The sequence below is a fragment of the Motacilla alba genome, chromosome 7 (assembly GCF_015832195.1).
Source record: "Motacilla alba alba isolate MOTALB_02 chromosome 7, Motacilla_alba_V1.0_pri, whole genome shotgun sequence".
Lineage (NCBI taxonomy): Eukaryota > Metazoa > Chordata > Aves > Passeriformes > Motacillidae > Motacilla > Motacilla alba.
In genome coordinates, this window is record NC_052022.1 from 37,473,095 (window position 1) to 37,500,206 (window position 27,112).

At 51.4% G+C, this 27,112-nt stretch overlaps 1 protein-coding gene across 2 annotated transcripts; it reads left to right on the forward strand.

The window, feature by feature from the left end:
- The first annotated feature begins 4,795 nt into the window (after nucleotides 1-4,795).
- On the forward strand, nucleotides 4,796-19,268 carry ASB1 (ankyrin repeat and SOCS box containing 1). Of its 2 annotated transcripts, none has more exons than XM_038142702.1 (5): nucleotides 4,796-4,981; nucleotides 5,370-5,511; nucleotides 7,192-7,494; nucleotides 10,570-10,955; nucleotides 12,381-19,268. In XM_038142702.1, the coding sequence occupies exons 1-5, from the start codon at nucleotides 4,915-4,917 to the stop codon at nucleotides 12,512-12,514; spliced, it is 1,032 nt and encodes a 343-aa protein (XP_037998630.1). In that variant the 5' UTR covers nucleotides 4,796-4,914; the 3' UTR covers nucleotides 12,515-19,268. The 2 variants fall into 2 exon arrangements, with proteins under 2 accessions (XP_037998630.1, XP_037998632.1); XM_038142704.1 differs by lacking the exon at nucleotides 4,796-4,981 and adding an exon at nucleotides 5,121-5,274 and having other exon boundaries at nucleotides 5,365-5,511.
- The last annotated feature ends 7,844 nt before the right edge of the window (nucleotides 19,269-27,112 follow it).

The window sequence follows — 27,112 nt, forward strand, 5'->3', positions numbered from 1 at the left end:
TGTGCTTTTCCATAGATGTCCAACGCCATGGAGCTCCTGATGCCTGTTCCTAGCCGGATGCACCTCCCAAACCACCTCCTCTGAGGGAATGTGGATGTGTAGATGCTGCTGTGGGGTTCTTGATGAGCAGGTCACTAACACAGGTTTCTGACAGGGCTACTCGGTGATGATCACACCAAATTTTGCAGCAGACCTCGTTTAAAACCTCACTCCCAAGGCACTGGGAGCTGCATCCCTGGGCATGGATCTGGACTGCCTGGAATGCCTTCAGGGATTGGGCTGGATGATCTTTGAAGGTCCCTTCCAGCCCAAATCGTTCTGTAATTTTTATTAAATATTCACTGTTTGGTGGGTTGGACTGGAGGGTCTTCACAAGTTCCTTCCTGCCCAAATTGCTGTGTAATTTTATGAAATATTCACTGTTTGGTGGGTCGGGCTGGAGGATCTCTGAAGGTCCCCTTCCAACTCGAACCATTCAATCATTTCTATGAAATACGCAGTGTTTGACCTTTCTGTGTTTGTAGAAACGCTGGTTTGGGATGAAGAGGACAATGGCCAGACAGGGGAAGAGTGAGGGATGTGGAATCACAGAATCACTGAGTTGGAAGGGACCCACAAGGATCATCAAGGTCCAACTCCTGTGCATTTTGGAAAAGAGCTTTTCTGCTCCCCAGCTCTTTTTCCTCCCTTCTTTTTTTTTTTTTTTTGTCTTTTGCTTTTCCTTGAACTTTTGCTTCTGACAATTCCACACGAGTCCTGAAAGAAGTTGTTCAAGTGGCAAAAACAGGTGGGGGGGGGAGGTGAGGTGTGTGAAAAAAAAACCTTTCCATCTTTATTTTCCCAACAAAATCTGTACATTTTTTGAAAAGTTAAAAAAAAAAAACCCCAAACAACCGAGCTAAAAATACAAATAAATCCCTTTTGTCTGCAAATCCCTGGTGGGAGTTGGGCTGAAACGTTCCTGAGTGACTCATTCCTGGGCAGCCCTTTGCCTTTTTGGATGGAAACTTGTCCTCAGCAGATTTTCTGGTATTTTCTAACCTGCCTGTGAGGAGGTGTTTTCTTTGTGCACTGAGGTAAAGGAGGCACCTGCTTCTCCTGTGAAATTCCCACACCTGCCATCAAAGGATGGCTGTTTCTTCTGGAAAATGGTGATAAAAGCTCCATCAGTGTTTTCCTTCCCTGCCTCAAACTTGTTCATGATGATGGCCCTGGAGTAAAAAATGTCTGCAACTGTGCTTGATCCATGAGCTGGGAACCCGTGGCTGGACCCTGCTGGAGGCGTGGAGACACCAGGCTGATGGATTTGGGTTCTTCATGCTCCTGAGGTGTTCCTGCAGCACAGTCCACAAGGATTTCCAGGGCTTTTTACGCTTTTAACGGAAATAAATGATAGGAAAAGAATGAGGGAAAAGCAGGGAATCCCATAATTTAATTGGGAGAAATGAAGAGGATGTGTGGGACAATCACTGCCCTGTTTCCTTATCAGTGGGCACCCTCTGGGCAAGGCTGAAAATCCTAACCAAAATTCCAACAATCAGAGGTGCTGTAACCCACACCCCCTGGGCACAACCAGTAGGGAATAGTCCCCTTTTTTAGGGCTATTTTTCCTTAACTGTGTTGATCCTGATGGCTCTTTACTCAATTTTAGCCCTTTTCCCCTCACTGTCAGGACAGATTGTCCCAGTTTCCCTGGGAGCAGCAGGGTGACTGTTCAGCTCTGTCTCATGATGATGGATGATGATGATGGGTGGGATTTTCTGGTCCCGGCCTTTCTGTGGTGTTGTAGTAGGCTCTCCACTCCACACCCTCCCCTTTCTCCCGGTCAGGATGGAAGGAGCAAAGTGCTGGACACCTGATGGAAGGTTGGAACTCAGCTGGCTGATGATCAGTGCTGCCCATTTTCCCTCAGCACAGAGGTATTTAGGCCCATTTGCAGCAGAATTGACTTCCTGGACTCTAAGCAACCTTTCTGTTGTCATCTCTGTGCTTCCAGCCCCAGTCCTAATGACATCCTGGATGCTGGAATTCAGTTCTCCTCCCATCTCTCATTCCTGTTTTCTGTTGTTAATGCACGCCTTCATGTCCACTTCAGGAACCACACCAATTCCCCAGAAAAACATCGGGCTCTGCTGAAAACAGAGGGAAGAGGGATTTTTTCCCCCCACCTCTTTCCCCACAGATGCATTTATCACTAGGGCAACTTCACTTGAGAGTTCACTACAAATGCAGGCCGATGGCTTGGATCCAGGCAGGGAGAAGTTTTATGGACTGAGCTAAGCGTGAATTACACTTCTGGTCACGACATTTTTTTTTTCCCCCCTTCCTTTCTTTCTTTTCCTTCAGTGTGACCCTGGCATCGAAGCAGTTACAATTGCAAAAGTATTCAGTAGTGCAGCATTTTTTTCCTGCTGCTTGGAAGGTCTGGGAGGAACCTAGGTGGATTTAAAAGGTGTGGTGCCCCTGGAAAAGGGCGTTGGAGGTGGTGGTGGTGGTGAGACTAACCACTGGTTTTAGCACCAGGTGTAAATCATTGTCGTTTTCAGGCAAGGCTCCCAAGATGTCCATGTTTATCCAGGACTGAGAGAGAGGGAGGGAGGTGCATTTTCTTCTAAGTCTGGCACAAAATGCAACCACTGGCTTCATTCCAGGGAGTAAAAAGCAGTGGATTAACAGGAGTTCACCCCTGCCCCCTCTTCTGCCCTCAGCCATGATCAGGTGGGAAGGGAAGGGAAGGGAAGGGAAGGGAAGGGAAGGGAAGGGAAGGGCTCCAGGAAGGAAGGAAGGAAGGAGCAGGGTCCTGGTGGAAACCCAGTGGATGGGCTGATTCCTTTCTGGTCCTTTCTAGGGATCCCGTTTCAAGGAGCAGGATGGCTGAACTTGTTTTATGTGGAGCATGAGGAGCACAGTTGGGAGAGGATGGGGAGTAGCAGGATGTGTGTGCTCAGGAGGGGCAGTGGGAAATCTTAGTGAATGTGGAGGGCGTGGCTGAGGGATCCTCTGGAGCAGCAGGAATTGTTTATGTATTTATGTATTTATTGAATTTTAGGGTTTTTTTTTTTTTACATTACTTCAGGGTTAGGAGCTGGAGAACAGGTGTTGCCTAATGGGTGAGCCAGCATGTGTTGCTGTGTTGGATAAGTGACTATTTTTAGACCCTGGAAGTCTCCTCCTGGAGGCTCCAGTTTCGTTGTGGATTGCCAACAGCCTGTGCCCTCAGCTTGGCACATCTGGTAGGAGCTGTCAGGATATGCTGGCCAAAACAATTTCTCCAGACTTGGAAAAAGCGTTTCCTAGGTCTTCACCAAATGGTGAGCTGTTTGCAAATTTCCGCTTCCCCACTGCAGCCACTTAGGTTGATACAAATTGGCAGAGTTTAGTGCATTTCCCTGTGGGATTTCTCTTAAACAAACACCTATGGATTCCCAGAGCTGGAGGCTGAGTCTGCACAGTCACTCCCTCTCACCACCACTGTACAAGAACTCGTCAGGACAACTTGGGATGGGCTGCTCTTCATGTGCCTTTAAGGAGAAGTTAATTAAAAAAAAAAAAAAAAAAGAGAGAATCAAAGCCTGGTTTAGGAGACAAACTGCTGGAAAATCTCCTGGGATATGCTCTGTAAGAACTTTCTGCCATCATTGCAGCAAGAACTGAAGGAACCTCAAACCATGAGCAACTCCAGCTTTGTCTGTCCTGTTTATCCATCCCTTTATTCCCCTCTAGGGCTCTGCTTTCCCACATGGATATATTGCTAATAAACAGTGCTGCATCCTCTGCTCCCCTTTCTCACCCATCCACACTTTCCCTGCAGGAGAAAAGAACAATCAGCTCCAAAAAAAAAAAAAAAAATTAAAAAAAAAAAAAAAGAAGAAGAAAAAGAAGCCCATGAACCAACATGGTTTTACCTCTGGATGAGTACCCATCACTCCTCTGGAGCTGGGGGAGCTCATTAAATGTATTCCCATTAAACATTAAATGGGTGAGGGATGCAGCAGGGAATGGGATGTGTGTGGCTGCTTCCCTGCCCAGAGTGGGGCACACAGAGCATCTGGATGCAGCTGCAAACTGGGGTCAGAAACCAAGCAAGGAATTGCTGGCCCTGGGTGTGCCTCATCCAGTGGAGTAAGGGCTGCAGGCACGGGAAGGTGGCAGTGCTAGTGGAGCTGAAATTCCCATCAATCCCATCCCCTCCTGAACTTCCAGCAGGCAAAGGGAACAGGTTTGATTTGCAGACTGTGCCCCTCTCCTGCGTGTTCCTTGAGCCCAAAGTACAACAGTCACAGGAAATGGTGTTTGCAGCCAGAGGCTGGTGTCTGTGGAGGGATATCCTGCCACAGACCACCAGGAGAGGGGATAGATGGTTGGATGGATGGTTGGATGGATGGATGGATGGATGGATGGATGGATGGATGGATGGATGGATGACCACCATGCCCTGCTGCCACTGGAGACTCGAAAATGTGCACTTAGAAGCCAAGGGTGTGTTTTAAACGGTTGTAGAGCAATAATAAGGATATAAAGCTGCTAGGGAGTGTTCAAAGAAATGTCACAAAGATGGTGAAGGGAATAGAGAGAATGAAGATGGTGAAGGGACGAGGAACAACTGGGAGTACTTGGCTTGTTCAGCTGGAGAAGAGGAGGAGGAGACCTCAGCATGGCCGGGATCTTCCTCCCGAGGGACAGCTCCAATCTCTGCTCTCGGTGGCCAGGGACAGCACCCAAGGGAGTGGCTGGAGCTGTGTCAGGGAAAGGTCAGGAAAAGGTTCTTCCCCCAGAGGGTGCTGGGCACTGCCCAGGCTCCCCAGGGAACGGGCACGGCCCCAGGCTGCCAGAGCCCCAGGAACATTTGAACAACGCCCTCAGGGATGCCCAGGCTGGGATTGTTGGGGTGTCTGTGCAGGGTTGCACTGGAGGATGCTTGTGGATCCCTTCCAAGGGAAGCCCCCGGAAGCTGCGCTGCGGGAACGCCGGGATAAGATCGGTGAAATGACCAGAAACTGGGAGAACGGGAAGCTGCGGGAAGCCGTCCGACCCTACCCCCGCTGTCCTGGCTCCGGCGTGCGGGCAGCGGGAGGCGGGAGCCGCAGCTCGCTGAGGGGAAACAAGCGGCCCGAAGGCGGCGAGCGGGCAGGATCCACCTTAACGGGAGCAGGAAGCGCAGCGGGGCCAATCAGGCCGGGAAGGGAGGCCGGGAAGGAGGGGCCGAGGCAGGGCGAGAGAGCGGGGCCGGCGGGGCGCGATGGCGGAGGGCGGGGACCCGCCCGCCCCGGGCAGGTACCGTGGGCAGGGGGGGTCCCGGGGACAGCGGGGTCACTGTCCCCCCTTTGGCAGCGCTTTGTCACGCCGCCGTGTGCCTCTCTCCAGCGCAGGTCGCAACCTGAAGGAGTGGCTGCGGGAGCAGTTCTGCGACCACCCGCTGGAGCGCTGCGAAGACACCCGGCTGCACGACGCGGCCTTCGTGGGGGACCTGCCCACGCTGCGCAGCCTGCTGCAGGACGAGAGCTTCCAGAGGTGGGCACGCAGCCCTGCGACACGGCCCCGCCGCCTGCCCCGCGTCCCACGGACCTTAAAGAGCATCCAGTCCCGCCCCTGCCATCGGCAGGGACACCTGCCCCTGTCCCAAGCCCCGTCCGGCCTGGCCTGGGACGCTTCCAGGGATGGGGGGGTTTTGTGGGAGAGGTGTCAGGGAGGATGCTTCACTCGCCGTCCTCACAGCTGCGCCTTTTGGGGGCTCCCATCTCAGCCCTTTTCCTTGTGAGAGGTGTCGGGGTGTTCTTCCCACTGTTCCCCTTTTGGGGACTCCCATCCCACCCGCTGGTTTCGGGGAGAGGTGTTTCCTATGGATGTTCCCGCTGTCCCCACAGCCTGCTCCTTTTGCTGACCCCCCCATCTCCTCCGGTTTTTTCCTAGCGTGGTTTGGGTAGGAAGGGACCGTAAAGCTCATCCCACCCTCTGCCACGGGCAGGGACACCTTCCACTCTCCCAGGTTGCTCCAAGCCCCGTCCAGCCTGGCCTTGAACAATTTCCAGGATGGGGGTTTTTATGGGAGAGGTGTCAGGGTGGGAGGATGCTCCCCTTTTCTCCAGATCATTCCCCTGGTTTCCCAGGAGGCAGATCTCACGGCGGCTCATGAGGCTGTGGCAGCTGTGCATGAACTCTTTTCAGATCAGGATAGGAATGTGATACCAGGAAAACGGGAGCCTACGGATAATGGGGAAAACATACAAAAGGGATTATAATCAACTATAAACCTGGAACACCCCATGTTACAAAATCTGCCCAGTGCTAACCCTGTGACTGTGGGGATAGTTAATTAATTTTCCTGCATCATGGAGAAATCTGCTTAGAGTGCTAAATGTTTCCCAGCCTCCAAAAAAAAAAAAAAAAGGTGTTATTTCAGCAAAAAATGAGAATGAGCCAGTGATCTTTCTGCTACCTGGGCAGCTGGGGCTCTTGGGACCCTTGGGCTGAGGGTTTTTTATGGGAAAAAGCAGAGTTTGACAGGAGGAGGAGGGTGGGGCCCACAGCTCCACTCAACAGGTGATGGAGTGAGCAGAGGAGTGATGTCTTTGAATTTGTAGAGGTAGATATGAACCTGAAAGCTCATCCTAATCCTAGCCCTGAAATGGGCAGGGACACCTTCCACTGGACTAGGTTGCTCCAAGCCCTGTCCAGCCTGGACTTGGGCACTTCCAGGAATGGGGCAGGCACAGCTTCTCTGGGCTACCAGTTTGGCACATCTCCCTTTAAAAAGGGACAGAAGGGAGAGGTTGTTTTGGTTTTTTTTTATAGGTGACTTTTGAGGCAGGGTTTGCGCAGGTGTGCAGCCCCTGGCACAACTAAAGCCCACCATCCAAGCACTGCTCTGCTTCACCTGTCCAGGCAGCATCTGTCAGGTGATTGACAGGAGCTTTTTGGGGCTGCTAAAAGTGCCAGAAATCAGGCAATCCAATCCAAGCCCTGGCCCTGCACAGACACCCCAAAAACCCCACCCTGTGCACCCCTACCAGCGCTGTCCAAACCCTCCTTGGCCTGTGGCAGCCTTGGGGTGCCGTGTCCAAACCCAGCGCCGCCCAAACCCTCCTCGGGGCCGTGCCCGTTCCCTGCGGAGCCTGGGCAGTGCCCAAGCTTCCAGGGGGCACCCTCCCGGAGGGAATGGTGCTGCTCTAACCGCGTGTCCCCCCACCGCAGCCGGATCAACGAGAAGTCGGTGTGGTGCTGCGGCTGGCTGCCCTGCACGCCCCTGCGCATCGCGGCCACCGCCGGCCACGGCCCCTGCGTCGACTTCCTGCTGCGCAAGGGGGCCGAGATCGACCTGGTGGACGTCAAGGGGCAGACGGCTCTCTACGTGGCCGTGGTCAACGGGCACCTGGAGTGTGCCAAGATCCTGCTGAAGGCTGGCGCTGATCCCAACGGCAGCCGGCACCACCGCAGCACCCCGGTGTACCACGCGGCGCGGGTGGGGCGCGCCGACATCCTGCAGGAGCTCATCAGGTCAGAGCTCGGGGCTGCCTCTCCCTTTCCCTGCTCCCTTGGGATGCCTTCCCCCCTCACCTGGCTGCAGCCTCCACACCTCTTGGGCTGGAGAGGAGAGGATGGAGAGGTGCCCAAAGGGACATCCTTGGATTTCCCGTCACTTGGCCTTGGCAGCGGGGCTGGTCCCGCCTGTTCCAATCCAAGCCCAAGAGAGGAGTCTAGGAGTCTCCAGTTCTGAGCCTGCCATCCAGTCACATCCAAACCTTGCAATCCCCCCCCCCTTCCACCATGCCCATGACTGGAGTTAAGAGGGAGGTGGATTCCCCCAGAAAACTTCCCTGGGTGCTGGGTTTTCCCTCAGGCAGCTCCCTTGGCAGCACCAGCAGGGCTCAAGGTGTAGCACGGGGCTGTGGGAACTTGAATTGCTCCTTCTGTGGCATGCCCTGATTATTCCTTCTTTTGAAATGGGAAGATTTCTGTCCAAGAGATTGTTCTGGAAAGCTGTGTGGGCCATGGATGCCAAATAATAAGGGATCATAATGGGAAAGTGGAGGTTGTAGGGAGAAATAGTGAAAGAGAAGAAAATGGAAGGAATCCCTTAGATGACCTTAAATGCTAGAAAATAACAAAAGGATTTGAATAGGAAAATAATCAAAATCCTTGGGGATTGTCTTCCTTTTTTGAATTTTCATACAAGTACAGCTTGGAGGAAGAAGGGGAGATTATCCCCCCCCCTCCTTGCTCCTTTCCCAACAAGCTGAGAGGAGGATGTTCCCATCAGCACAGACTTGTTGATACAGGGTTCAACTCGCTGCATTCCCAAAAATCTCCCCTGCTCTCTCCACCCAGGCAGGGTGAAATGTAGCAAATGGTATTTCAGCAGCACAGGGAGAGCTGATGCCTTGATTTATGTGTCTGCTCCTTGGGATACCTCACCAGCAATATTAAAAGCAAGATTTTGGACAACTTTCAGGATTAAAAATTAACTGGAGTTTGTCCAATCTCTTTTTATTAGGCAATGTCTCTCCCAAGGCTGCTAAGCTAATACCAAATTGTCAGATTGCCCAAAATTTCAAATATCTCAGAGCAGGGATTTCAGAGATCTGTGCGGAGTTACTTAGTGAAAAATGCAGCCTTCATGTTACAGGGATTTTTAAAATGTTAGATCTACAGGATTTGGCAGGGAGAGTGCAATGAGGAAGACACTTTTCCTGAGATGGGAGGGAATATTTTGAGAGAACCTGAACCCAGTCAGGTGTGCTGCAGTTGTGTAAACATCACCTGGTTTGAAAATCCTGTGGTAGCACGGTTGGGATCCCTGAGCATTCCTACAAGTGCTGAACCAAGCAAGAGGTGAAATCTCATCCCTGAACAGTAAATCCACAAGTAGCTATGGAGTGGGGATGCATTTTACTGGGAGGCTGCTGGAAATATTTAGGGTTCTAATGCCAGGGTATAAATGACATTCCTCATAATTTGGGATCATGCTGTGGTGGGATCCACTGCTACCTGCAGTGGAGCTGAGGGTAGCAAGGATGAGAGGATCCTTTTGCCAGGCTAAAACTGGGAAAAAGAGGGCTGCCAGATCACCCTCATCCCTCAGGGGCATGCCTGACCCTGCTAAAAGTAGAATTTGAGGGTTTGCTTTGAATTGAGGGCTTCCACTGAGAATTTTGATGGTAATAATGGGGCAAGAAAGGACTGAAATGAAAGGAGATCTGCTGTCTGCTCAGGAGGCAGTGGCCTTTAAACAGCCCTGTGGAAGTCCCAGAGCAGCACGGATAACTCTGTCCAAATGCTTGTGTAATCTGATTTTAAGGGGAAAAATACACTTTGTGCCATTTGCAGCTCTTAGAGGAGTCTCTCAGCCCTTGTTCTGGGTGTGCTTAATAGGAATGAGACTCTTGCCAAGCTCAGAACTCCAGGATTTGGTTAAATATTTGCCGGATAGGGAGCAGTCCCCGCTGGTTTCAGCGAGAACTGTGCCTGCTTTGAGGTAGGATTTGTCCCCAGGTATTTTCCTTAGTTTTATGAACTCCTGAAAGGAATATCATGCTATCTAGGAAAAAAAATGGTTCTCTGAGTGCTCAGTTTGCAGTTTGGGGAGGGAGACTGGTGGGTGAAGGAACCGTTCTCCCTCTGTGGGTAGAACGAGCAGGCCTTTGCGATCAAAACCAGCTACTCTTTAGGGAATTGTGTTGTCTTCCTCCTTCTTTCCATCCAAGCTGCATGAGAGGTGCATGGAATTACTGTCCCCACTGCCTGAGGGAATCCCCAGTAGATTCCAGCCCCTCCAGCTCCTTTGGGAGCAGGGCTTTGTCATGGATGTTTCGCTGTGGAGTGCAGGTTCCTGTTTCCATTTCCCTGCTGTTTGGGATCGAGCGCCTGTGTTGCTTTTTTGGCCTGGTAGGGAAGTTATTTCAGCATCCCTCTTCGGTGGAGTCATCTGGAAACATCCCTGTTCCCCAGGCACCTCATTAGCATCCAGCATTACGTGGTACTGCCTCGGGGCTGAGCCATCCCTGGTGCCAAGGCAGGAGAGGAGAGAAAATACAGCTAAGAGTTCCTGGGTGGAGATAAGGAATGGGAGAGATAAGGAGTGGGGGAGATAAGGAATGGGAGAGATCACCACTAAATACCATCAGGAGCAAAACAGACTCAGCTCGGGAGTATCAGTTTAATTTATCCCTAATAAAATCAGAGCAGGGTAATGAGAAGTGGAATCAAACTTAAAAAACACCTTCCCCGACCCTTCCCTCCTTCTCAAGGAAGCTTCATGGGAGGAAGCAACATGGGGGAAGCTTCTGAAAAAAGCCACCCCTGTACCCTCCCACCACCAAAACCTGGCCATGCAAGCCCAGTCCCTCAGGAGGACAAGGATGTTGCTGTTCCTCCTCTCTCCAAATCCCGGGCTGATGTGGGCAGGGAAACATCTTTGCTTCTGGGAGATCACACTGTGTTGTCCCCACTCAGAAGCGCTCCCAGGCCCATCTGAGGGTAGGGATGGGCGGGTTCCAGAGGTTCTCCCTCCGCACATGTCCTTCAGCCTCATCCCTTGCCGTTCCCAACCTTCCCTCCCTCTCCCTGGAGCAGGTACGGCGCGGACGTGGATGTGAACCACCAGCCGGCATCCCGCGGGCCGGGGCAGGCGCTGCGGCCGCTGACCACGCTGGTGGTGTGTCCCCTCTACATCAGCGCTGCCTACCACCACTTGCCCTGCTTCCGCCTGCTGCTCCAGGCGGGAGCCAACCCGGATTTTAACTGCTGCGGGCCCATCAACGTGCAGGGCTTCTCGCGGGGCTCGCCCGTGTGCGTGCTGGACGCTGTGCTGCGCCACGGCTGCGAGCCGGCCTTCGTCCGCCTCCTCATTGACTTTGGAGCGGATCTCAACCTCGTCAAGGTGGAGGCCTTGGGAGGCGAGGCCACGGGGAGGGTCAAGGTGAACGCCGAGGCGCTGGAGGTGTTCAAAGAAGCGAGGGGTGAGTCCGGGTTTGGGTCCCGGGAGCTGCGCTGGGGGTTGTTTGGAAGCGAAGGTGCTGCTGAGCTGGAGGGGTGGGTGTCGCTGTCCTCACTTCAAGGACCGTCAGCACATAGATAATGGGGTCTAACAAGCGGACAAACAAAGTATTAATGACTTCTCCACTTGCTTCTTTTCCCCCTGTTGCATTTTGTACCTTTTTCCCCTTGTTTTCCCCTCTTGAGTCCTGCAGCAGCCCAGCCTCTGTCTGTTACTCTGCCTTTTTCATCTCTCCCAGCTCTTTTCCATTGCCCACTCAATGTAGACAAGGCATAGGGGTCCTGTCTGAGCTGGGCTTTGGAGCTGTGCATCACCAGTTCTCCAGAGTCACACAGCTGTGTCCCAGCTGTTCCTGTGTGGCCCTGGGCTCTGGATCCAGGAGGGAGTTTAATCCGGACAGACTGGTTGGGAAGGAAGGCCACAAGCGGTGGTAAAAAGGGGCAGGAGGAAGCTCGGATGGAGATGAAACTAGGTGGGGAAAAGCGCAGCACCTCGGAAAACCCACCTGGTGAAGGCCACAGCTTAGCACCAGGGTGGAATGGGGTTTCCCTCTTGGACTCCAGAGAAATTTCAAAGGGATTCACGCTGTGGGATACAACTCACATCCCCAGGTTACTCAGCTTTGCATGGGCCTGGTTTTCAAGCCTGCCTGGGATTCTGAGGAGGGAGGCTCACATAAGCTGGAGTTCCATTAGACCGGGGTTTAGGAGGCAAATGGGACTCCTCAGGTGGAGCATATGGGATAATGGAGTGATGCCATGGAAGTCCAGTTCCTGGGTCAACATGGGCATCACCATCCTCTTGTCCCTGTGCTGGAAGAGCACGGACTCAAAGGAAGCCCTTAAAAGAAAGCTGGGATAAGGCCTGAGCTGGCTGTCAGTGCTGTTGACATAATTTTAAAATGGTCCAAATAGAACCGCGGAGTTGGAAGGGACCCACAGGGGTCATCCAGTCCAACCCCTGGCCCTGCACAGACACCCCAACAATCCCACCCCGTCCATCCCTGAGAGCGTTGTCCGAACACTCCTGGAGCTCTGGCAGCCTTGAGGCCGTGCCCATTCCCTGGGGAGCCTGGGCAGTGCCCACCCAGCTCCCTCCGGGGGAAGAACCTTTTCCTAAAATCCAACCTAAACCCCCCGGCATGGCTCCCGCCGCTCCCTCAGGTCCTGCTGTGGGCTTGGCAGCGATGGCCTCCGTGGTCGCCAGCCCTTCTAGCCTCCAGCTGGCCCTTCCAGCCTGCCCATGCTGTTGGAGATCTCCAAACGCAGGAGGTTTGAGCTCCTCACAAGGCAGGATTTGTGCAGGCTCAGCTCTCCTGCCCTGCCTCCGCGTTGCTGTTCTCCCTCGCTCCTTCCCCAGTAATTCTTCCCTGTGTTTTTCCTTGCAGGCCGCACCCGGAGCCTCTTGTCTCTGTGCCGCATAGCTGTGCGGAGAATCCTTGGCAAATCCCGCCTGGATCTGATCCACAGCCTTCCCATCCCAGACCCCATTAAACAATTTTTACTCCATGAACACAGTTAAAGGGCGACTGGCTGCTTTTGGGGACAGTTTGACTTGGTAAATGAGTGCCCTGACAGAGCCAGGTGTCAATCCTGCCCCTTTTTCCCTCATGGAGTGCACATAATTCCCTGCTCCCGTGGATTTTTTTTCTCCTCCAGATTTAGGGTGCAGTGATTCAGTGTCTTATCTCCTTGGGGAGAGGCTGCTAAGCGTGTGTGGGTGTTGCTGGAGCAAATACAATATATCCTGTAGCTGTTGGCAAATGTGTAACCTCTGTTACTGGTCTGTGTCACACTCACACACCTGGGGTCTCTGTGGCATTTCTGTGTGGGCAAAGTGTCCCTACTTTACTATTTTTCCCACCACAGCACATAAAACCAGGAGTTCCTACCTGCATTTTACTCTATATCCCATGGTAAGACGAGAGGAAACCCACCCAGATCCACGTAATGGGTCTGTATTGTTTGCATCATGGAAAAGGGAGAAAAAAGGGTTTTTTTGAGGAGTTGGGCGATTTTGTGCTTCTAATCACAGCGTTGCATCCAGCAGCCTGGGCTCCTTTGACTTCCAGTGCCTCTTCATGCCACAAACTCCCAGGGTGTGATTCTGCAGGGAGTTAGCAGCCTTTTGTCGGGATCTCGGGGTCAGCCACTGATGTGCTCCGTGCAGAGGAATCGTTGTCAAAACAGCAACTTTAGAAGGATAGAGACGGTGGCGCCTCAGGATCTTGGGAGAAATCTCAGGTGATAACTGGTACTTGCTTTAACTTTTCCGATTCAAGTAAAGTCACTGTGTTATAAGTTTATTTTTTTTTTGGATGATTTTTCTTTGCTAGCTCTTCTTCCCGTGCTCATCCAGCTGGCAAAGGTGATTTTCCACACGTGACCTTAAAGACCAGAGAATCCCAGCTTGGTTTGGGTTGGAAGGGACCTTAAAACTCACCTAGGTGCAAGCCCCTGCCATGGGCAGGGACACCTTCCACTATCCCAGGTTGCTCCAAGCCCTGCCCCTGGACCCTATGGGGTAAACCTCAATGTTGGTTCCAAAATGTTCTTCTCCCAGAGGCATAAATAAATGCAAAAGCCAACCAAAGCAGAGGATATTTCCAGACCTTCTCCAGGTGAGGTGCAGTGGACGTGGAGCTGTGGGCAGGTGAGGAGGGGCAGTTCTGCACTGTTCCCTTCCCAGGCCTGCAGCTGGTTTTGGTTTTCCTGGCGCTGGCAGTGAGTTGTGCACTGGCTTTATAGAGGTGTGAACATGCCTGGGAGATGCAAACAGGTTGTAAAGCCTCTTGGCACCTTGCTGGGGGATCCATAATGGTTTGCAGGAGCTCACTGTGCTCCTGAGCTCCAGTATGGGGGAGGCAGAAAATGAGATGGGCTGTCTTGAGAAAGTGCCACGGGAACAGCTTTTGGGGTTGGTTTTTCCCTGAGGATTTTTAGTTGGTTTGTAAATGGGACCCCCCCCCCAGTTGGGGTGGAGGTGGTAGGATGGATGTGAGGAAAGCTGGAAGGACCCACAAGGACCATCCAGTCGAGCTCCTGGCCCTGCACAGACACCTCAACAATCCCACCCTGTGCACCCCTGAGGGCATTGTCCAAATGCCCCTGGAGCTCGGGCAGCCTTGGGGCTGGGACCAGTCCCTGTTCCTGTGCTCAGCCCCCCCTCTGGATAGTGGTTCCACCTGGAATGAGCTGCAGTGAATGAGCTGATATTCCTCAGTGAGAATATCAGAGGGTGGCCAAAGAAATGGAGAGAATGGACTCAACTCAGTGCTTGATGTAAGCTTGGTCTGTAATTAAAGCTGAGCCTGTTACAATGTTAATTAGAGATCCCATCCAAAGGATTCCCCTGAGCATGGATCTCTCCAGGTCTAAGGATGGTTCTCCCAGCCCAGCAGAAAACCAGCCTAAACCAGGCTCATCAGTGACTTGGAGATGTGCAGAATCAAGGCTTTGGAGTGCCTGGATCATCCATCCAACTCCTGTCTTCACTGAGGGACTTTGCCTCTGGAAATGGCCAAACCTTTGGCTTGAGGGCCTGGAATGAGTCCAACCTGGGGACAACTCACATGAAATTAAGCTGTAAGTGCCCAGGATTCTGTTGGAATGAAGTCCCTGTGGAGATTGGTTGCTGAGGCTACTTAAACCCGGCTTTGCCGAGGTGGTTTAATACTCAGAGAGTTTGAAATTTTCACTGCAGAGAGATAATAATCTTGAAATAGATTCAGGATACTCAGAGACTTCATTGTCCTGTCCTATTGGGCAAAACCCTGCGTCCTCTGCCTTATCCTGTCCTTTTAAACCCAGGAAACAATAGTCTTCCAGTATGAAATCTCAATAATTCATGCATTTCTATCCTTCCACACTATATAAACAGCATTTCTTTTTGCCTTGGCTTGGACTTCACCATTCCCTCCTATGCAGCAAAGCTATCCAAACTCCAAACAGGTGTTTTTTCCCATGTTGTCCATGGGGCATGCTCAGATAATGAGTGTAAAAATTGAGCTGTGGGTGGGAAATTAAACATTCCTGCAGTGTACATCCCATCCATTGAAAAATGCTCATTGTATTTGTGCAGTATTTATAAAGTGTGTGCGGCCTGGCGTGGCCTTGCTGGAAGCTTGAGTGGGACAGGATAAGAAGATTGGAAAATGCTTGAAGAACCGAACCAGGTCTGGAATCAGCCAAGCTGCTCCAAAGCTGTCCTTTCACATTGGCTTTCTTGTCTTTGTTGCTAGGGCAGGATTTCCAGGGCACGGGATGCTGGTAGCTGGGATGCAAATATCATTTCCTGCTCATTTTGCAAAGGGTGGGGGAAAGGCATCTGTTGGGTTGAAGTGGTTTTTTTAGTTGGTTTTGAAGGTTGGTTTGTTTGTTTGTTTCTTGTTTCTCAATCCCCGAAGTCAAGTAAAGCCCTTTTTACCCCAACTTGAGTTACAGTACCTTTTTAGCCTACTTCATCTTCCAGTGAAGAAAACTGTGGCAGGACTCAACAGAGGGGACAAAATGCCACTTCCAGAAGTGCCTGTTGGCTTTTCCCAGGCTCGAAATGGTTTGGGACAGCAGCAGGATCAGACCTGAGGGCAAGTGGGAGGTACTTGTGGTGAGCCTGGATCCACCTGCAGCCCAATAAAGAGCGGGATGGCTCTGGATCTGGGAAAGCTGGGTCCTGCCGGCCTCTCCCTGTTCTGTAGCCACTGGAGGGGGCCGGAGAACCGCGGTCCCTGCCTGAGGGTTACAGGGACAGCGCCGCTGCCGCCTTCTGCCATGCCCTTCCTGGGCGATGTTCAGGGCATCCTGAATTTTTTCCACCTTCACACCGGGCTGAAGAGGGCTCTTTAAACCTGTAATTTCTGCTCCTGCTCCCTTGGTTGCTCTGGAAATGCAGCTCCTCAGTTTGTCTTGGCATGCAAGTAGATGTAATTCCTCAAAATATTTTGATTCTTATAACTTAGCTTTTTTATTTTGTGGCGTTTTCGCTGGAGAACTCCCTACGAGCTTGAGCAGCAAGAGTTTCTGCTGGTTGCTCTGTTTTTCCTGAGGATTAGCATGTGTACCTGAGGATTTAGTCCATGCAGCTGCCTCCAGGCAAGGGCACGGTCCCTTTTTTAGGATTCCTGCTTTTTTCACTCGGGAGATGTTTGTCTGATCTGGTGCCAGTGTTTCCTCTGAAGGCAAAACCAGAGTTTTTCCTGAACTGGAAGAAAATTATTAAATGGTCTGGAATTATGATGATGAAAAACAAAGCCAAACAAGCCCTAATCTTAAATTTTAACACTTCCAGGCTCGATATTCTTCTAATTTGGAGTGTCTCCCTCCTGCCTCTTCATGCATCTCTCCCCAGGCCACCCCAAATTGGTACCCACAAGTCAGTGACACCATTTCTGTGCTGCAGCTTGGAACTGGAGATTTATCCTCAAACAGGAGAGATCTGTGTATCTGAGCTGCCAGTTTGGGAACAAGAAATGTGGAATTGCTTTAAGGAATTGCATGTTATTTACCTGTGCCCTCCAGGACAGACAAGCTGGGATTTCTGCTCCCCTCTGACTGAATTTCCTGCGTGACAGACTCACCTGAGAGCCTGTCCTTGCTTTTATAACAGCATTGCAACATGTTCCTTATTACTCACGCTCGTTAATCTCATTCTAAGATCTGCAGCAGCGAGGAAAATATTTCTTATTGCACTGTGTGATGCCCAGATATTCACCCTGGGCTATGAGAGCTGACCAAATCTCTGGAGTCTCAAAGCATTTCCTCTAGGATCTGTTGTTCCCACTCCCCAGGCGCTGCTGGGGAAGCCCCAGGTTATTTAACTTTTTATTGTTGTTGTTGTTCTTCATCAGCTCCTCCAGCCTTGTCTTCCTTCCCAGAAGAGCTCTTTGTGATCCCTACAGCTTGCAGCTGTGAAGAAAAAGAAAGAAAAGGGTTGTGAAAGAAAAAAGAAGGAAAAGGTTCTTGTTGGCCCATCCCTGGAAGTGTTCCAGACCAGGTTGGACAGGGCTTGGAGCAGCCTGGGACAGTGGAAGTTGTCCCTGCTCATGGCTGGCGATGGAATGGGATGGCCTTTAAGGTCCCTTCCCACCCAAACTTTCTGGGATTTCATGGAGAGGGCAGTGGCTGCCCCAGCCCTGCACAGTGACAGGAGGCTGCAGCCCTCACAGAGCTCATCCCCCCACCTGCATTCAGCACCTTTCCCATTTTTCCCTTTGCATCCTGCATGTCTCCCCCCCCCCAGCCCACATGTGCTGCTCTGTTTTCCACCTCTTTTCACTTGTTTTGCTGGTTCCCATTGTTGGTGCCTGGGAGAGGGCTGCAGTGTGCTGTTGTTTACAGGAAAGTGCTCTTTGTTTCCCCAGCCTGGAGCATCTGGTGTTTGTGAGAGGCACGGCACAGCTTTCCAACAGAAACTCAGCCAGCCCCAGCGTGCCTGGCCAGGAGTCCACGTGTGCCACCACGGCCTTGCTCCTAAAAAGGGTCTAAAAAGTCCCAAGTGAGACAAGGCAGGCTGAACAGGGCTTGGAGCAGCCCCGTGGAAGGTGTCCCTGCTCATGGCAGGGTGTGGAACAGGACGGGTTTTAGGATCTTTTCCAACCCGAAGTGCTCTGTGATTCCACAATCCAGCACAGAGAGATAAATGAAGGCAGGATGGGTAGGATGGAGCAGGAGAGCTTTGTTGATTTATGGCTCCAGCCATCCCCCCCAAGGCATCAGGATGATGGACGACCCGTGCACGCTCCCCTCCCCGTGGCACAGGCTGTCCATGAGCTTTCCAAACATACCAGGGTGAGGTGATGCTTGCAGACACGGCATTCCCGCTGATGGCGCCTTTCCACAATCAGCTGAAAGCTGCTCAGGGAATTTGGGAAGCTGGGCTCCAGCCATGATCTGCTTGGCCAACCCTGCACTTGCCTTTAATTTTAATAATTTGGCGACATCCATTTATTTTAACGTTTCGCAAAGCGGGGCCTGCATTTCCTCAGAGAAAATGAGAGTTGAAGGATGGTAAAATGCCTCCATAAATTGGAAGTTAAATTAAGAAACAGCTTTTAGAGCACTGAGTGCTGTTAGCTCCACATTGTGGTGTCACTCACGGCAATGTGAGCCTGTGGTACCCATTGGAGGAGGCACGGGAGATTTAGGAGGCACATGGAGTGGGCTAGATTGTTTAGTGAGTGTTTCTGAGCCCTCTTTTGTTTGCAGTTGGAATGTATTCATGGGTTCACCCCTTGTTTCACTTCCCACAAGATGCAGTTTTTGCAAAAAAATTTCTTTTTTGGGGGATAATTTTAGCTATTGAGCATTTTATATCAGTGCGGGAGCAGCTTCTGGAAGTTTTATCCTTTCGATCTTATCTTTTACACAAGAAGTGTTTACAGGGACCTGGAGTGCCAGGACAGGGGGGAATGGTGTCCCACTGCCAGAGGGCAGGGATAGATGGAATATTGGGAAGGAATTCTTCCCTGTGAGGCTGGGGAGGCCCTGAGCTTGCTCAGAGAAGCTGTAGCTGCCCCTGGATCCCTGAAGTCTCCAAGGGCAGGCTGGACAGGGCTTGGAGCACCCTGGGATAGTGGAAGGTGCCCGTGGCACCTGGACATTCACCTTCAGGTCCATCTTACTGAGCTGGAAAGGAATTTGGCTTTGTAATAAATAAGACCAGTGTCTGAAGGTGTTCAAGGCTTTACCTTCATCAAAGCAACCAATAAATCCTATGAATACCATTAGGCAAGCAGAAATTCCCAGTTGTCCTAAGTTCCATTTAGTATCAGGTCCTTTAGTTACCAACCTCCATCAGTGCAAGCTTTCTCCAAGCTGAAGCATTACGGAATCCCAGGGGGATTTGGGCTGGAAGGGACCTTTGAGCCCATCTCACCCCACCCCTTGCCATGGGCCATCACTCCAACCGAGCAGGGGGCCAGCTGTGAGATCTGACAACTGAGAGCTATTTTTAACCCAGCAGCCCGAGACAGTGTCTGGTCCCTCTTGCTGGGAGTTGTTCTTGCTGGGTGTTCAGCAAACTTTGGGCTGGATCCATCAACTTTCAGCTCAGTGATAACCCGGGATATTTCATGCATCGTGGACCGTGAAGGATGCAGAGATGTCAGCAGAAGCCGTTGTGCCAACGCAAACAAGGCCAGGAAGTTTTACTGTTCCCATTGCTGGGAACCTTGTTCCTCTTCCCTCTGTGGATGTGTCTGTGCATCAAGAGAGGCCAAAAGGTGCAGGTAAACATAAATCCCGTATTTCTGTGCTATCCAAAGACAAAAAAAAAAGGGGAGAATTGGAGATTATTTGTACATTCAGACTTCTGGAACTCTGAGCTTTGTGCTGCTGTGAACAGCTGCATGTTTGTGCTTGCTTCCTACAAGAGAGCATTCAAAATGCCACAGAGTCGTGGTGAAAATGCATCATGTCCACTCTGAACCAGCACAGGATTCACTGGGAAGCCTTGGCTGGGCTTTCACTTTGGTTCCCAACTATGGTTTCCGTCCAGCTAAAGGAAAAACTCTTCCCCCAGAGGGTGCTGGGCACTGCCCAGGCTCCCCAGGGACTGGTCACAGCCCCAAGGCTGCCAGAGCTCCAGGAGCATTTGGACACTGCTCTCAGGGATGCACAGGGTGGGATTGTTGGGCTGGCCTATGCAGGGCCAGGAGCTGGACTTGGTGATCCTTGTGGGTCCCTTCCAGCTCTGGAGATTCCATGGTTCTTTTCCCCGGCATTAAAAACGCTCTCCCAGCTTTGAAGTGCCCGAGCTGGTTAGCAGGGGTCAGATGTTGGAACATAACTGAGGATATTGCATGGGCTGATTAAATCAAGGCATCTGGCATGGATGTCCTCCTGCACACAGGTTTCCATGGAAAATGGTTCCCATGCCATGAATGTCACCCGAGCATTAGATTACAAGTGAGATGGATCTCGTGTGCTTCCTGAGACCACCGTTCCTCCCAGATGGAGCTGGTTCCACAGCCCAGAGTACTGCTCAGGGGTCAGGACCACAGCTCCCTCCTCCCGACGGGATTCCCGATGTCCCTGTGCAAGTGACTCCATCAGTGCATCTCCATTTTGCCTTCCCAGTGTCCGAAGCTGCCTCTTGGCCTCCTCTGCATCCCACACGGGGGATGGAGCAATGAGCTCTCCAGCTTGACGTGGCTCGGATGCCATGGGAACATCCAAGCCTGGGCGCAGCCAGGCCCATTTTCTCCTTGAACTCAGGGTTTTTCCGGCACATCTCTGTGCCCGGACTCTCCGAGTGCAAGCTGGTTGCTGTGGATGAGTGCCACGTCTGGTGGCTGTGATTCACCCCGGCGTGCGGGAAGTCCAACCCAGCGATTCATTTCCCTGCAGCTGCTGAGCACTGACGTTGGTTTAGCCCCACTGGGGACAGGGAGAGAGGATTTTTCACCAAATGGCCCCAAATGCTGAAGTCTCCCCACGTGTTTCAGCTCTTACTCACCCTCTCCTAAGAGCAGAAGTAGCTGCTCAAAGGATGGGTCAGAGCCTCCCTTCGTGCAAGGTGACGTCGCCCGCTGGAGAAACAGAACCAGTTTGTACCAGAAGATTTTAGTTGGTTCAGGACTTCCGAAGCCCAGTGAGAAACTGGACCCGGGCAAACTTTATTGCTGCACCTTCCACTCTTGATTTTTGCCCCTCTGTTCGCCTGCAAAGTTGACAAGGAGCCGTGGATTGTGGGCACTTCAAGTTCTGAGCGGCCTGGGCACAGCAGGTGCCCAAAGAGCACTGGGAGCCCCACGCTGCAGCACAGAACCAGGGCACAGAGGGGCCCTGGGCTTTTTGGGTCTCCAGGCAGATGCGGGACAGGCAAAACTTGGGTTTTGGGTATGTTGTGGCTCATGGGACTCGCGTCAGGCTGCAATTCAGCAGGAGCCGGTCTCTTGCCGGTGCTGCCAAGATCCAGGAGTTAATTCTTATTCCATGAGAAGGCCAGAGCTTGCATCCAGCCGGTTCCCTGGGGTGCAGGGAAAGAAACGCTCTGAGAAATAAACACAGACACAAACAAACACCAGACTTGGCGTGCGGCTTCGCAGGCAATGGGAATATCTTTTAGATTCCTGCCGAGGTAATTGGCCTGCAAGAAAGCTTCCCTGCTCTGCCCTTTGGCTCCTGGGGAGGCTCAGCTTGCCAAAATGCTTTGTGGTCCCTTGAGCTGTGCCTGGGCTGGACTCTATTCTTCTGCCCAGCCCAGCCCAGCGCTCTCCCGCGTGCTCACCCCGTCCCTGGTCTAACCTATTCCCAGAGATGTGCACTGAGCCTCCTTCCCAGGAGCCCCACCCTCTTCTCATGCATTTTATTCCCATTCTTGGTGCTCGTCACAAAAAAGCCTCCCCAAATCTCCCTTGCTCCTGCTGGGGGTGTCCTTTCTGTGAGGTATTTCCCGTGTTGCTGGGGTAGGATCTGATCCCACCTGGCTCTTCTCTCCCGAGCCTTTGTTTGCATCGCTCCACTCCTTTCTGGAAATCCAAGCCCAAATCCCTGATCTTACATGCATTGAATAATGCACCAGAGCCTGGATGCTTCCCCCCTCCTCTGCAAGGTAAACATGCCAGCATTTTCCAGGCTTTCAGAATTCATGGGAATGTGGAGAATCCCACACCTGGCAAACCCCATCTTTCTGAGCTTCTCTCTTTCACCCCACCCACCTTCCTTTGGGTCCCTGCAGCTTTGCAACTGTTTTTGGAGTTCCAAAATCCTGCCAAATTTTCTCCTGAATCAGGAAGGAGAGGAACTTTGCTCCATAGCCTCCAAACTGCAGGATGGAAGCAGGTGGAGCTCAGCAGGGCTCTGTCATTCCATGTGGGAATGACAGAGGAAGCATCCCTGGGGTGTGGTGGGCTGGGTGCTATCGATGAAGTTCATTTCAAAATTCCATTTCCGGTGGAAATGGAAGCTTGACCAAGAAAAATAGATTTTTAAGTGGGAATAAAAAGCACTGAGCTGTGCAGGGTCTAATAAATACTCACTTTGGGAAACCAATGGCTGGTTTGCAGCTTAGGCTGGAGATGCTCTTAAAAAATCCATCATTCACCCACAGTGAAAGGCAGTTTAATTCTCAGGGATTCTCCTTCAGGCAGGGACAGTTTTCCTCAGGATCCTCTCTGCATCCCCAAAGCTTGACCTTGCTTCATGCCAAGCAGGGAAAGTGACACCCTGTGGTTTTTGAATCACAAATGGAAAATCCATACTGTTTTGGAATAAACAGCGCTGGCCATTAGAGAGTCTATTTGGTTACCATTTGGTTACAACTGCATAAGGAACAGCTCCAGTAGAAAAAAAAAAAAAAAAAGGAGGCAGCAGTAACAGTCAATCGTCACTTTTTTTTTTTCCCCCTGCCTGGAAAACTTGGAATTTTATGGCCTATGAGCCACAAATTGGAATTGCAGGCAACAGATAAAGCTTGGCTATAAATCCAGCTAATGCCAGTGCCTGTTGGCAGTTGCAAGGTGGGGTTTGTTAAAGTGCCTCTGTCAAAATGGACCTCAACGGGATCTTTCCCACCAGCAAGGATCATCAGGTGGGTCTGGATCCCTTTGGAAGAACGGAGCATTCCTGGTGCAGCAGGCAAGCCCTGTCCCCTGGGGAGGGACAAAAGAGGAGGCTGCTGCTCCTGTGGTCACCACCTGCCACCCCAGGAAGCTCCTTCAGCCTTTCCCCCAGAATTGTCCTTTTCTTTCCTTCCTCAGGAAAGAGGATTTCTTGGCCATGTCTCTGGAAGATGAATCCCTGTACCTGTTTGTCCTTCCTCACAGGAAATGGTCCCTTTTCTCTGGCTGGGGCTGCACTCCCAGCTCTGCCTCAGGCCGCGCTGCAGGAGCAGGACACTGCCCTCTCCGAGCGCTCAATCTGCAGGGGCCAGGATGAGGTCTCAGGACGGAAAAAAATGCTTCAGACATCCCAGACTGGAGTGAATTGCTCAAAGATGTCGCCACTTTAGGGCTGGTGAGCTGGGCTGCCAAGTCTCCCAGCGCTGCTCCAGAAGGATCCGGGACCTCTGGCACATCTGTCTGGAGTAACCCAGGGCAGCTCCATGCACGGCGCTCCCGTCTTCAGGAAGGAACCCAAAAAGTCTCAGCTTGGATGTTTCAGTGCCCACCCCTGGTGTTTGTTCATGGCTAGGGCTGCTTCCAACAGGAAACAGGAACAGCCTCAGGCAGTGGCTGCTCGTCCAGGAGCCAAGAGAGGGCAGGAATGGCTGTGCCACGATTCAGGATGTCTGGGATGTCACATCTGGGACCTTGTGAGGTCCTGGTCTGAGTCAGTGCAAGGCCATGCCCTGAGGAGCAGAGAGAGTTTGGGCTTTTCCATTCGTGCTTAGGCACTTTCAGAGGTCCTGAAAAGTCTGAGGTGTCAGGGGAATGTGTGTTCCTAAATCACTGATGGACATCGGGAAGACCTATCACCTCTCAAGCCATCAGGACAATTGTCTGAGCTGATGGTTTTGTTGTTGACCGTGAAGGGGGGCTTTGGACAACAGCCTCGAGTGCCAGGACACAGAGAATGGCTTCCCACTGCCAGAGGGCAGGATGGATGGGACATTGGAAAGGAATTGTTCCCTGTGAGGGTGCTGAGGCCCTGGCACAGGGTGCCCAGAGCAGCTGTGGCTGCCCCTGGATCCCTGGAAGTGTCCAAGGCCAGGCTGGACAGAGCTTGGAGCAACCTGGGCTAGTGGAAGGTGTCCCTGCCCATGGCAGGGGTGGAATGAGATGAGCTTCAAGGTCCTTTCCATCCCAAACCACTCTGGGATTCTGTGTTTGGTGTGTGCAGTCCTGCTGGTTTGTCCTGAAGGGCAGCTGCCCAGCTTTGGGAGTCTGCAGAATAATTTTCCTTGGATATTCACAGACAGCAGACAAGGATGCCAGAGAGTGTGAGGGGAGCCTTGAGTCCTCACATCCCACCTTGGGCTTGTTAAGCCACCAGTTCTGTTGCTCACCAGCCCTCCTGGACTCCTGAGATCCCTTTCAGACTGAAGGCAGAACTTCCAAGGGGCACAGAGCCATTTCAGAGCAGCCCAGAATTATTCTTACATTGATTTACTTTCAAAAAATGAGAAAGAAATGGGCTTTTTTCCCTTGTTTTCCACGCCAGCATCATTGATGGAATATGGTGTACAGGGAAACGTATTTCCTAAACCTCCAGGATATCTTTTAAATTTTTTTTTATTAGAGTAATTCCTGGATAGCACCCAGGATTTGAAAGACAGATTTAGGAATAAAATCCACACAGGGTCCACAGTGATAAGACCAGTTTTGCTGGTTGACTTGGGAAATAACGCACTGCATGCCAATTATACACATTTCTTCCCTTTTTTTTTTTCTTTATTCCCGTTAACCATCACCATTAGCATTTGGACTCAAACAAACAAACAAATAAGCCCATTTAAATACTGGATTTTTTTCCCCGTCCCTCCAACCATGAATAATTACAAAATAATCACCAAAATCTGGTTTCGTTCGGCGAACGTTTCCAGGTTTTGTTTTCTTTTTCAATAATCCTGGGTTCCAGCAGTCCCACCACCCCCTTGCTTTTATTTTTTGGGAGGCAATTTCAGCTGGTCACATTCTCTGATGCCTGGCACAGCACGATCAGGGAGCATGTGAGCTTTTTTTAATGTATTTCATCTTGACAGGGAACCTTTTCCCCTGCCTTTCCTCACGGCCTGAGCACGCAACTTTTCCGAGAACGCGGCCCCAAACTCCAGCCCCGCTGCAAAAGTGGCAACATCTGCTGGCAAAGCAAGTTTGCTCCCACTTAAAATGCTGGCAGGACCTAACAGGGCCTTAAAAAAATTCCTTTAATTGGGCTAATTGCATGTGGTTGGAGCCATGTTGAAGCTCATCTTTGAGTTCAGTGTTTGGTTTATGTGGTTTGGGGTGACATGAGTGCAGGAAAAAAAGCCACCCTGCTTACCTGGTTTCCTTTTCCTTGCCCCCCAGGTTTTTCTTTGTGCTTCAGTTTCACCCCAAAGAGAAGGCAAGATTTGCTTCGCTTCAAGCTCAAATGGGAAAGAACCTGAATTTCATCTTGTTTTCACTCAGTGGGATAAATCCCCTTGGATTCTTTAATTGATGTCCTGTGTAACAGCACTTGCTGTGCAGTGCAAGCCTGTGGAGGGCAAGGAAAGCTTCTGGCAGAGCAGGCAGGAATATCAAATTCAAACAAATAAAGGAATTTTCACCCTGTTGCACTGTGCTGCCTTTATATGGCGGCAGGAGCCTGTCCTGTGTCAGACCCCAGGTGCCCAAAATGAAGGTTTTCTTTGTTTTATTACTGGAAAACCCGGGGGGGCCTTAAGATACCATCGTGCTGCTCGATCCGGGGAAGGTGGGGGTGGGTCCCAAAACAGGCTGTGTTATTTCATTGCTGAAAGCACTTCCCTGCCTCTGGGAAGCCTGTTGGGAATAACATCACTTGGCTCGTGCTCCTTTGGCAAGGACGTTATTTTCCCATCAATCCCTTTAAAATGTTTTTAGGATTTTTCCCCAAGATGCTCCTTGCTAATTTTGTGTAAGGACACACACACACACAGAGGCAGGAGAAAAGGTGGAGGTTTGGGAGGAGGGAAGGTGGGGAGTTCTGGGGAACTGAGGGAGGGATGTGGGTTGGGAATGTTGCAGTCTCAGCGTTGAAGGAGAGAAGACAGAGCGCCAGTACCACAGAGGAGAAGGAATATTTGTCAGGCTCAGGAATACCTATTGCTTCTTCCTGACTATTTTTCCAGTTTCTTTCCCTTGTCCCTTCCTTTTAAAATTTTTTTTTCCTTGCTGGGGCCTCAGGTCTTCCCTTGGTTCCTGGGACTCCAAAAGGGAACTCTGGGCTGATCCCAAATGGGGGAGGCTTGTCCAGGAGACCCTTTTTGCTCTAACATGAATATCCCACTCTAGAGGCTGCCAGATCCCAGCTTTTCAGGGAGTAAAAATTGTATTTTAACCCTTCTGAGGTGCTGGGGATGTCCCTGTGTTGTATGAGGTCTCCTCTTGTTTCCTTGCTGGAACATCTCTTGGTTCCTGGGGCTCCAAAGGTGAACCCTTGGCTGATCCCAAATGTGGGAGTGTGATCCAGTCAAGAGATGCCTCGTGTTCAACCTGGATACCCCACTGCAGGAGGCTGCCAGGTCCTGGCTTTTGGGGGAGAAAGATTGCATTTTAACCCTTCTGAGTCGTTAGGGATCTCCCTGTGTCCTACCAGGCACATGGAAGAGGGAGAGGAAGCATTTGTGGGACAAAACATACCCAGGGACGTATTTCAAGGTGCTTTCTGTAAGTCCCAACCCCTGGTTACCCAAGTTTTTCTTTTCCATGGATTTACCTCATTAACAGTGCTGTGAGTAGGTGCTCCTGGAATGAGAGGAAGGCTCAATTAAACGACAATTAAAGCCTTGCAGCCAACGTGGGAACGAGGCCAGTGTCTGGAAGGAAAAATATTATTAATAATTATAGGAAGAAGATGGCCAAAGTCAGAAACGTGTTCTGAACTCCTCCAAAAATAGTACAAAAGAGATGCCAAACCCAACAAGTGAAGTAAAGTTTTGAGGGCAGGGCAAAGTGCTGAGGGAAATTAAAAGGGTGCGAGGAGTCTCAGACAGTGACACTGTGGCCTCACGAGCTGAGCTGCTCTCGGGGCTCAGGAGGATCAGAAGGTGACTCTGGCCTTCAGAAGGTGAGCAGCCAGTGTGAGATGTTTGTCCTGAGATGGCAGCCCCAGCCCTGCCTGCCAGAGGTGACAAACGGGGGGATAAACCCTTTACTCCTGTGGAATGATGGCTCTTCTCTCCTGCTTTTGCTGCTCTGGAGTGAGCTGGGGGCATCTGGGGTGCTCTGGTTGCCTTTTCAGCTTCAAAAAGGATGAAGATTTTTGGGACAGGCATTAAGTACAGCTACATCCCTAATTTCCACTTTAAAAACTAAAATAAACCCTATTGATTGATTCTGGTGCCCCGGGCAGCCGCAGTGCCGAATTCTCAGCTCCCATTTCTCTTCCTTCTGGAGCATTTCGAGTTCCTCAGCTGTGCTCTGTTCAATCCCTGGCTCTGGGAGGGAAGGAAGGAACCCTGACCACACACAGGCTCCAGGCTGCCCTGGAGAACCCCGGGAGCTTCCCAGCCACT

What these genes read in the sequence shown, in the direction of transcription:
- ASB1 (XM_038142702.1), top strand. Translation starts at nt 4,915, where the DNA reads ATGCTTGTGGATCCCTTCCAAGGGAAGCCCCCGGAAGCTGCGCTGCGG. An exon ending in GGAACGCCGGGATAAGATCG is followed by an intron (nt 4,982 to 5,369) that starts GTGAAATGACCA and finishes TCTCCAGCGCAG; the next exon opens with GTCGCAACCTGAAGGAGTGG. An exon ending in ATCCTGCAGGAGCTCATCAG is followed by an intron (nt 7,495 to 10,569) that starts GTCAGAGCTCGG and finishes TCCCTGGAGCAG; the next exon opens with GTACGGCGCGGACGTGGATG.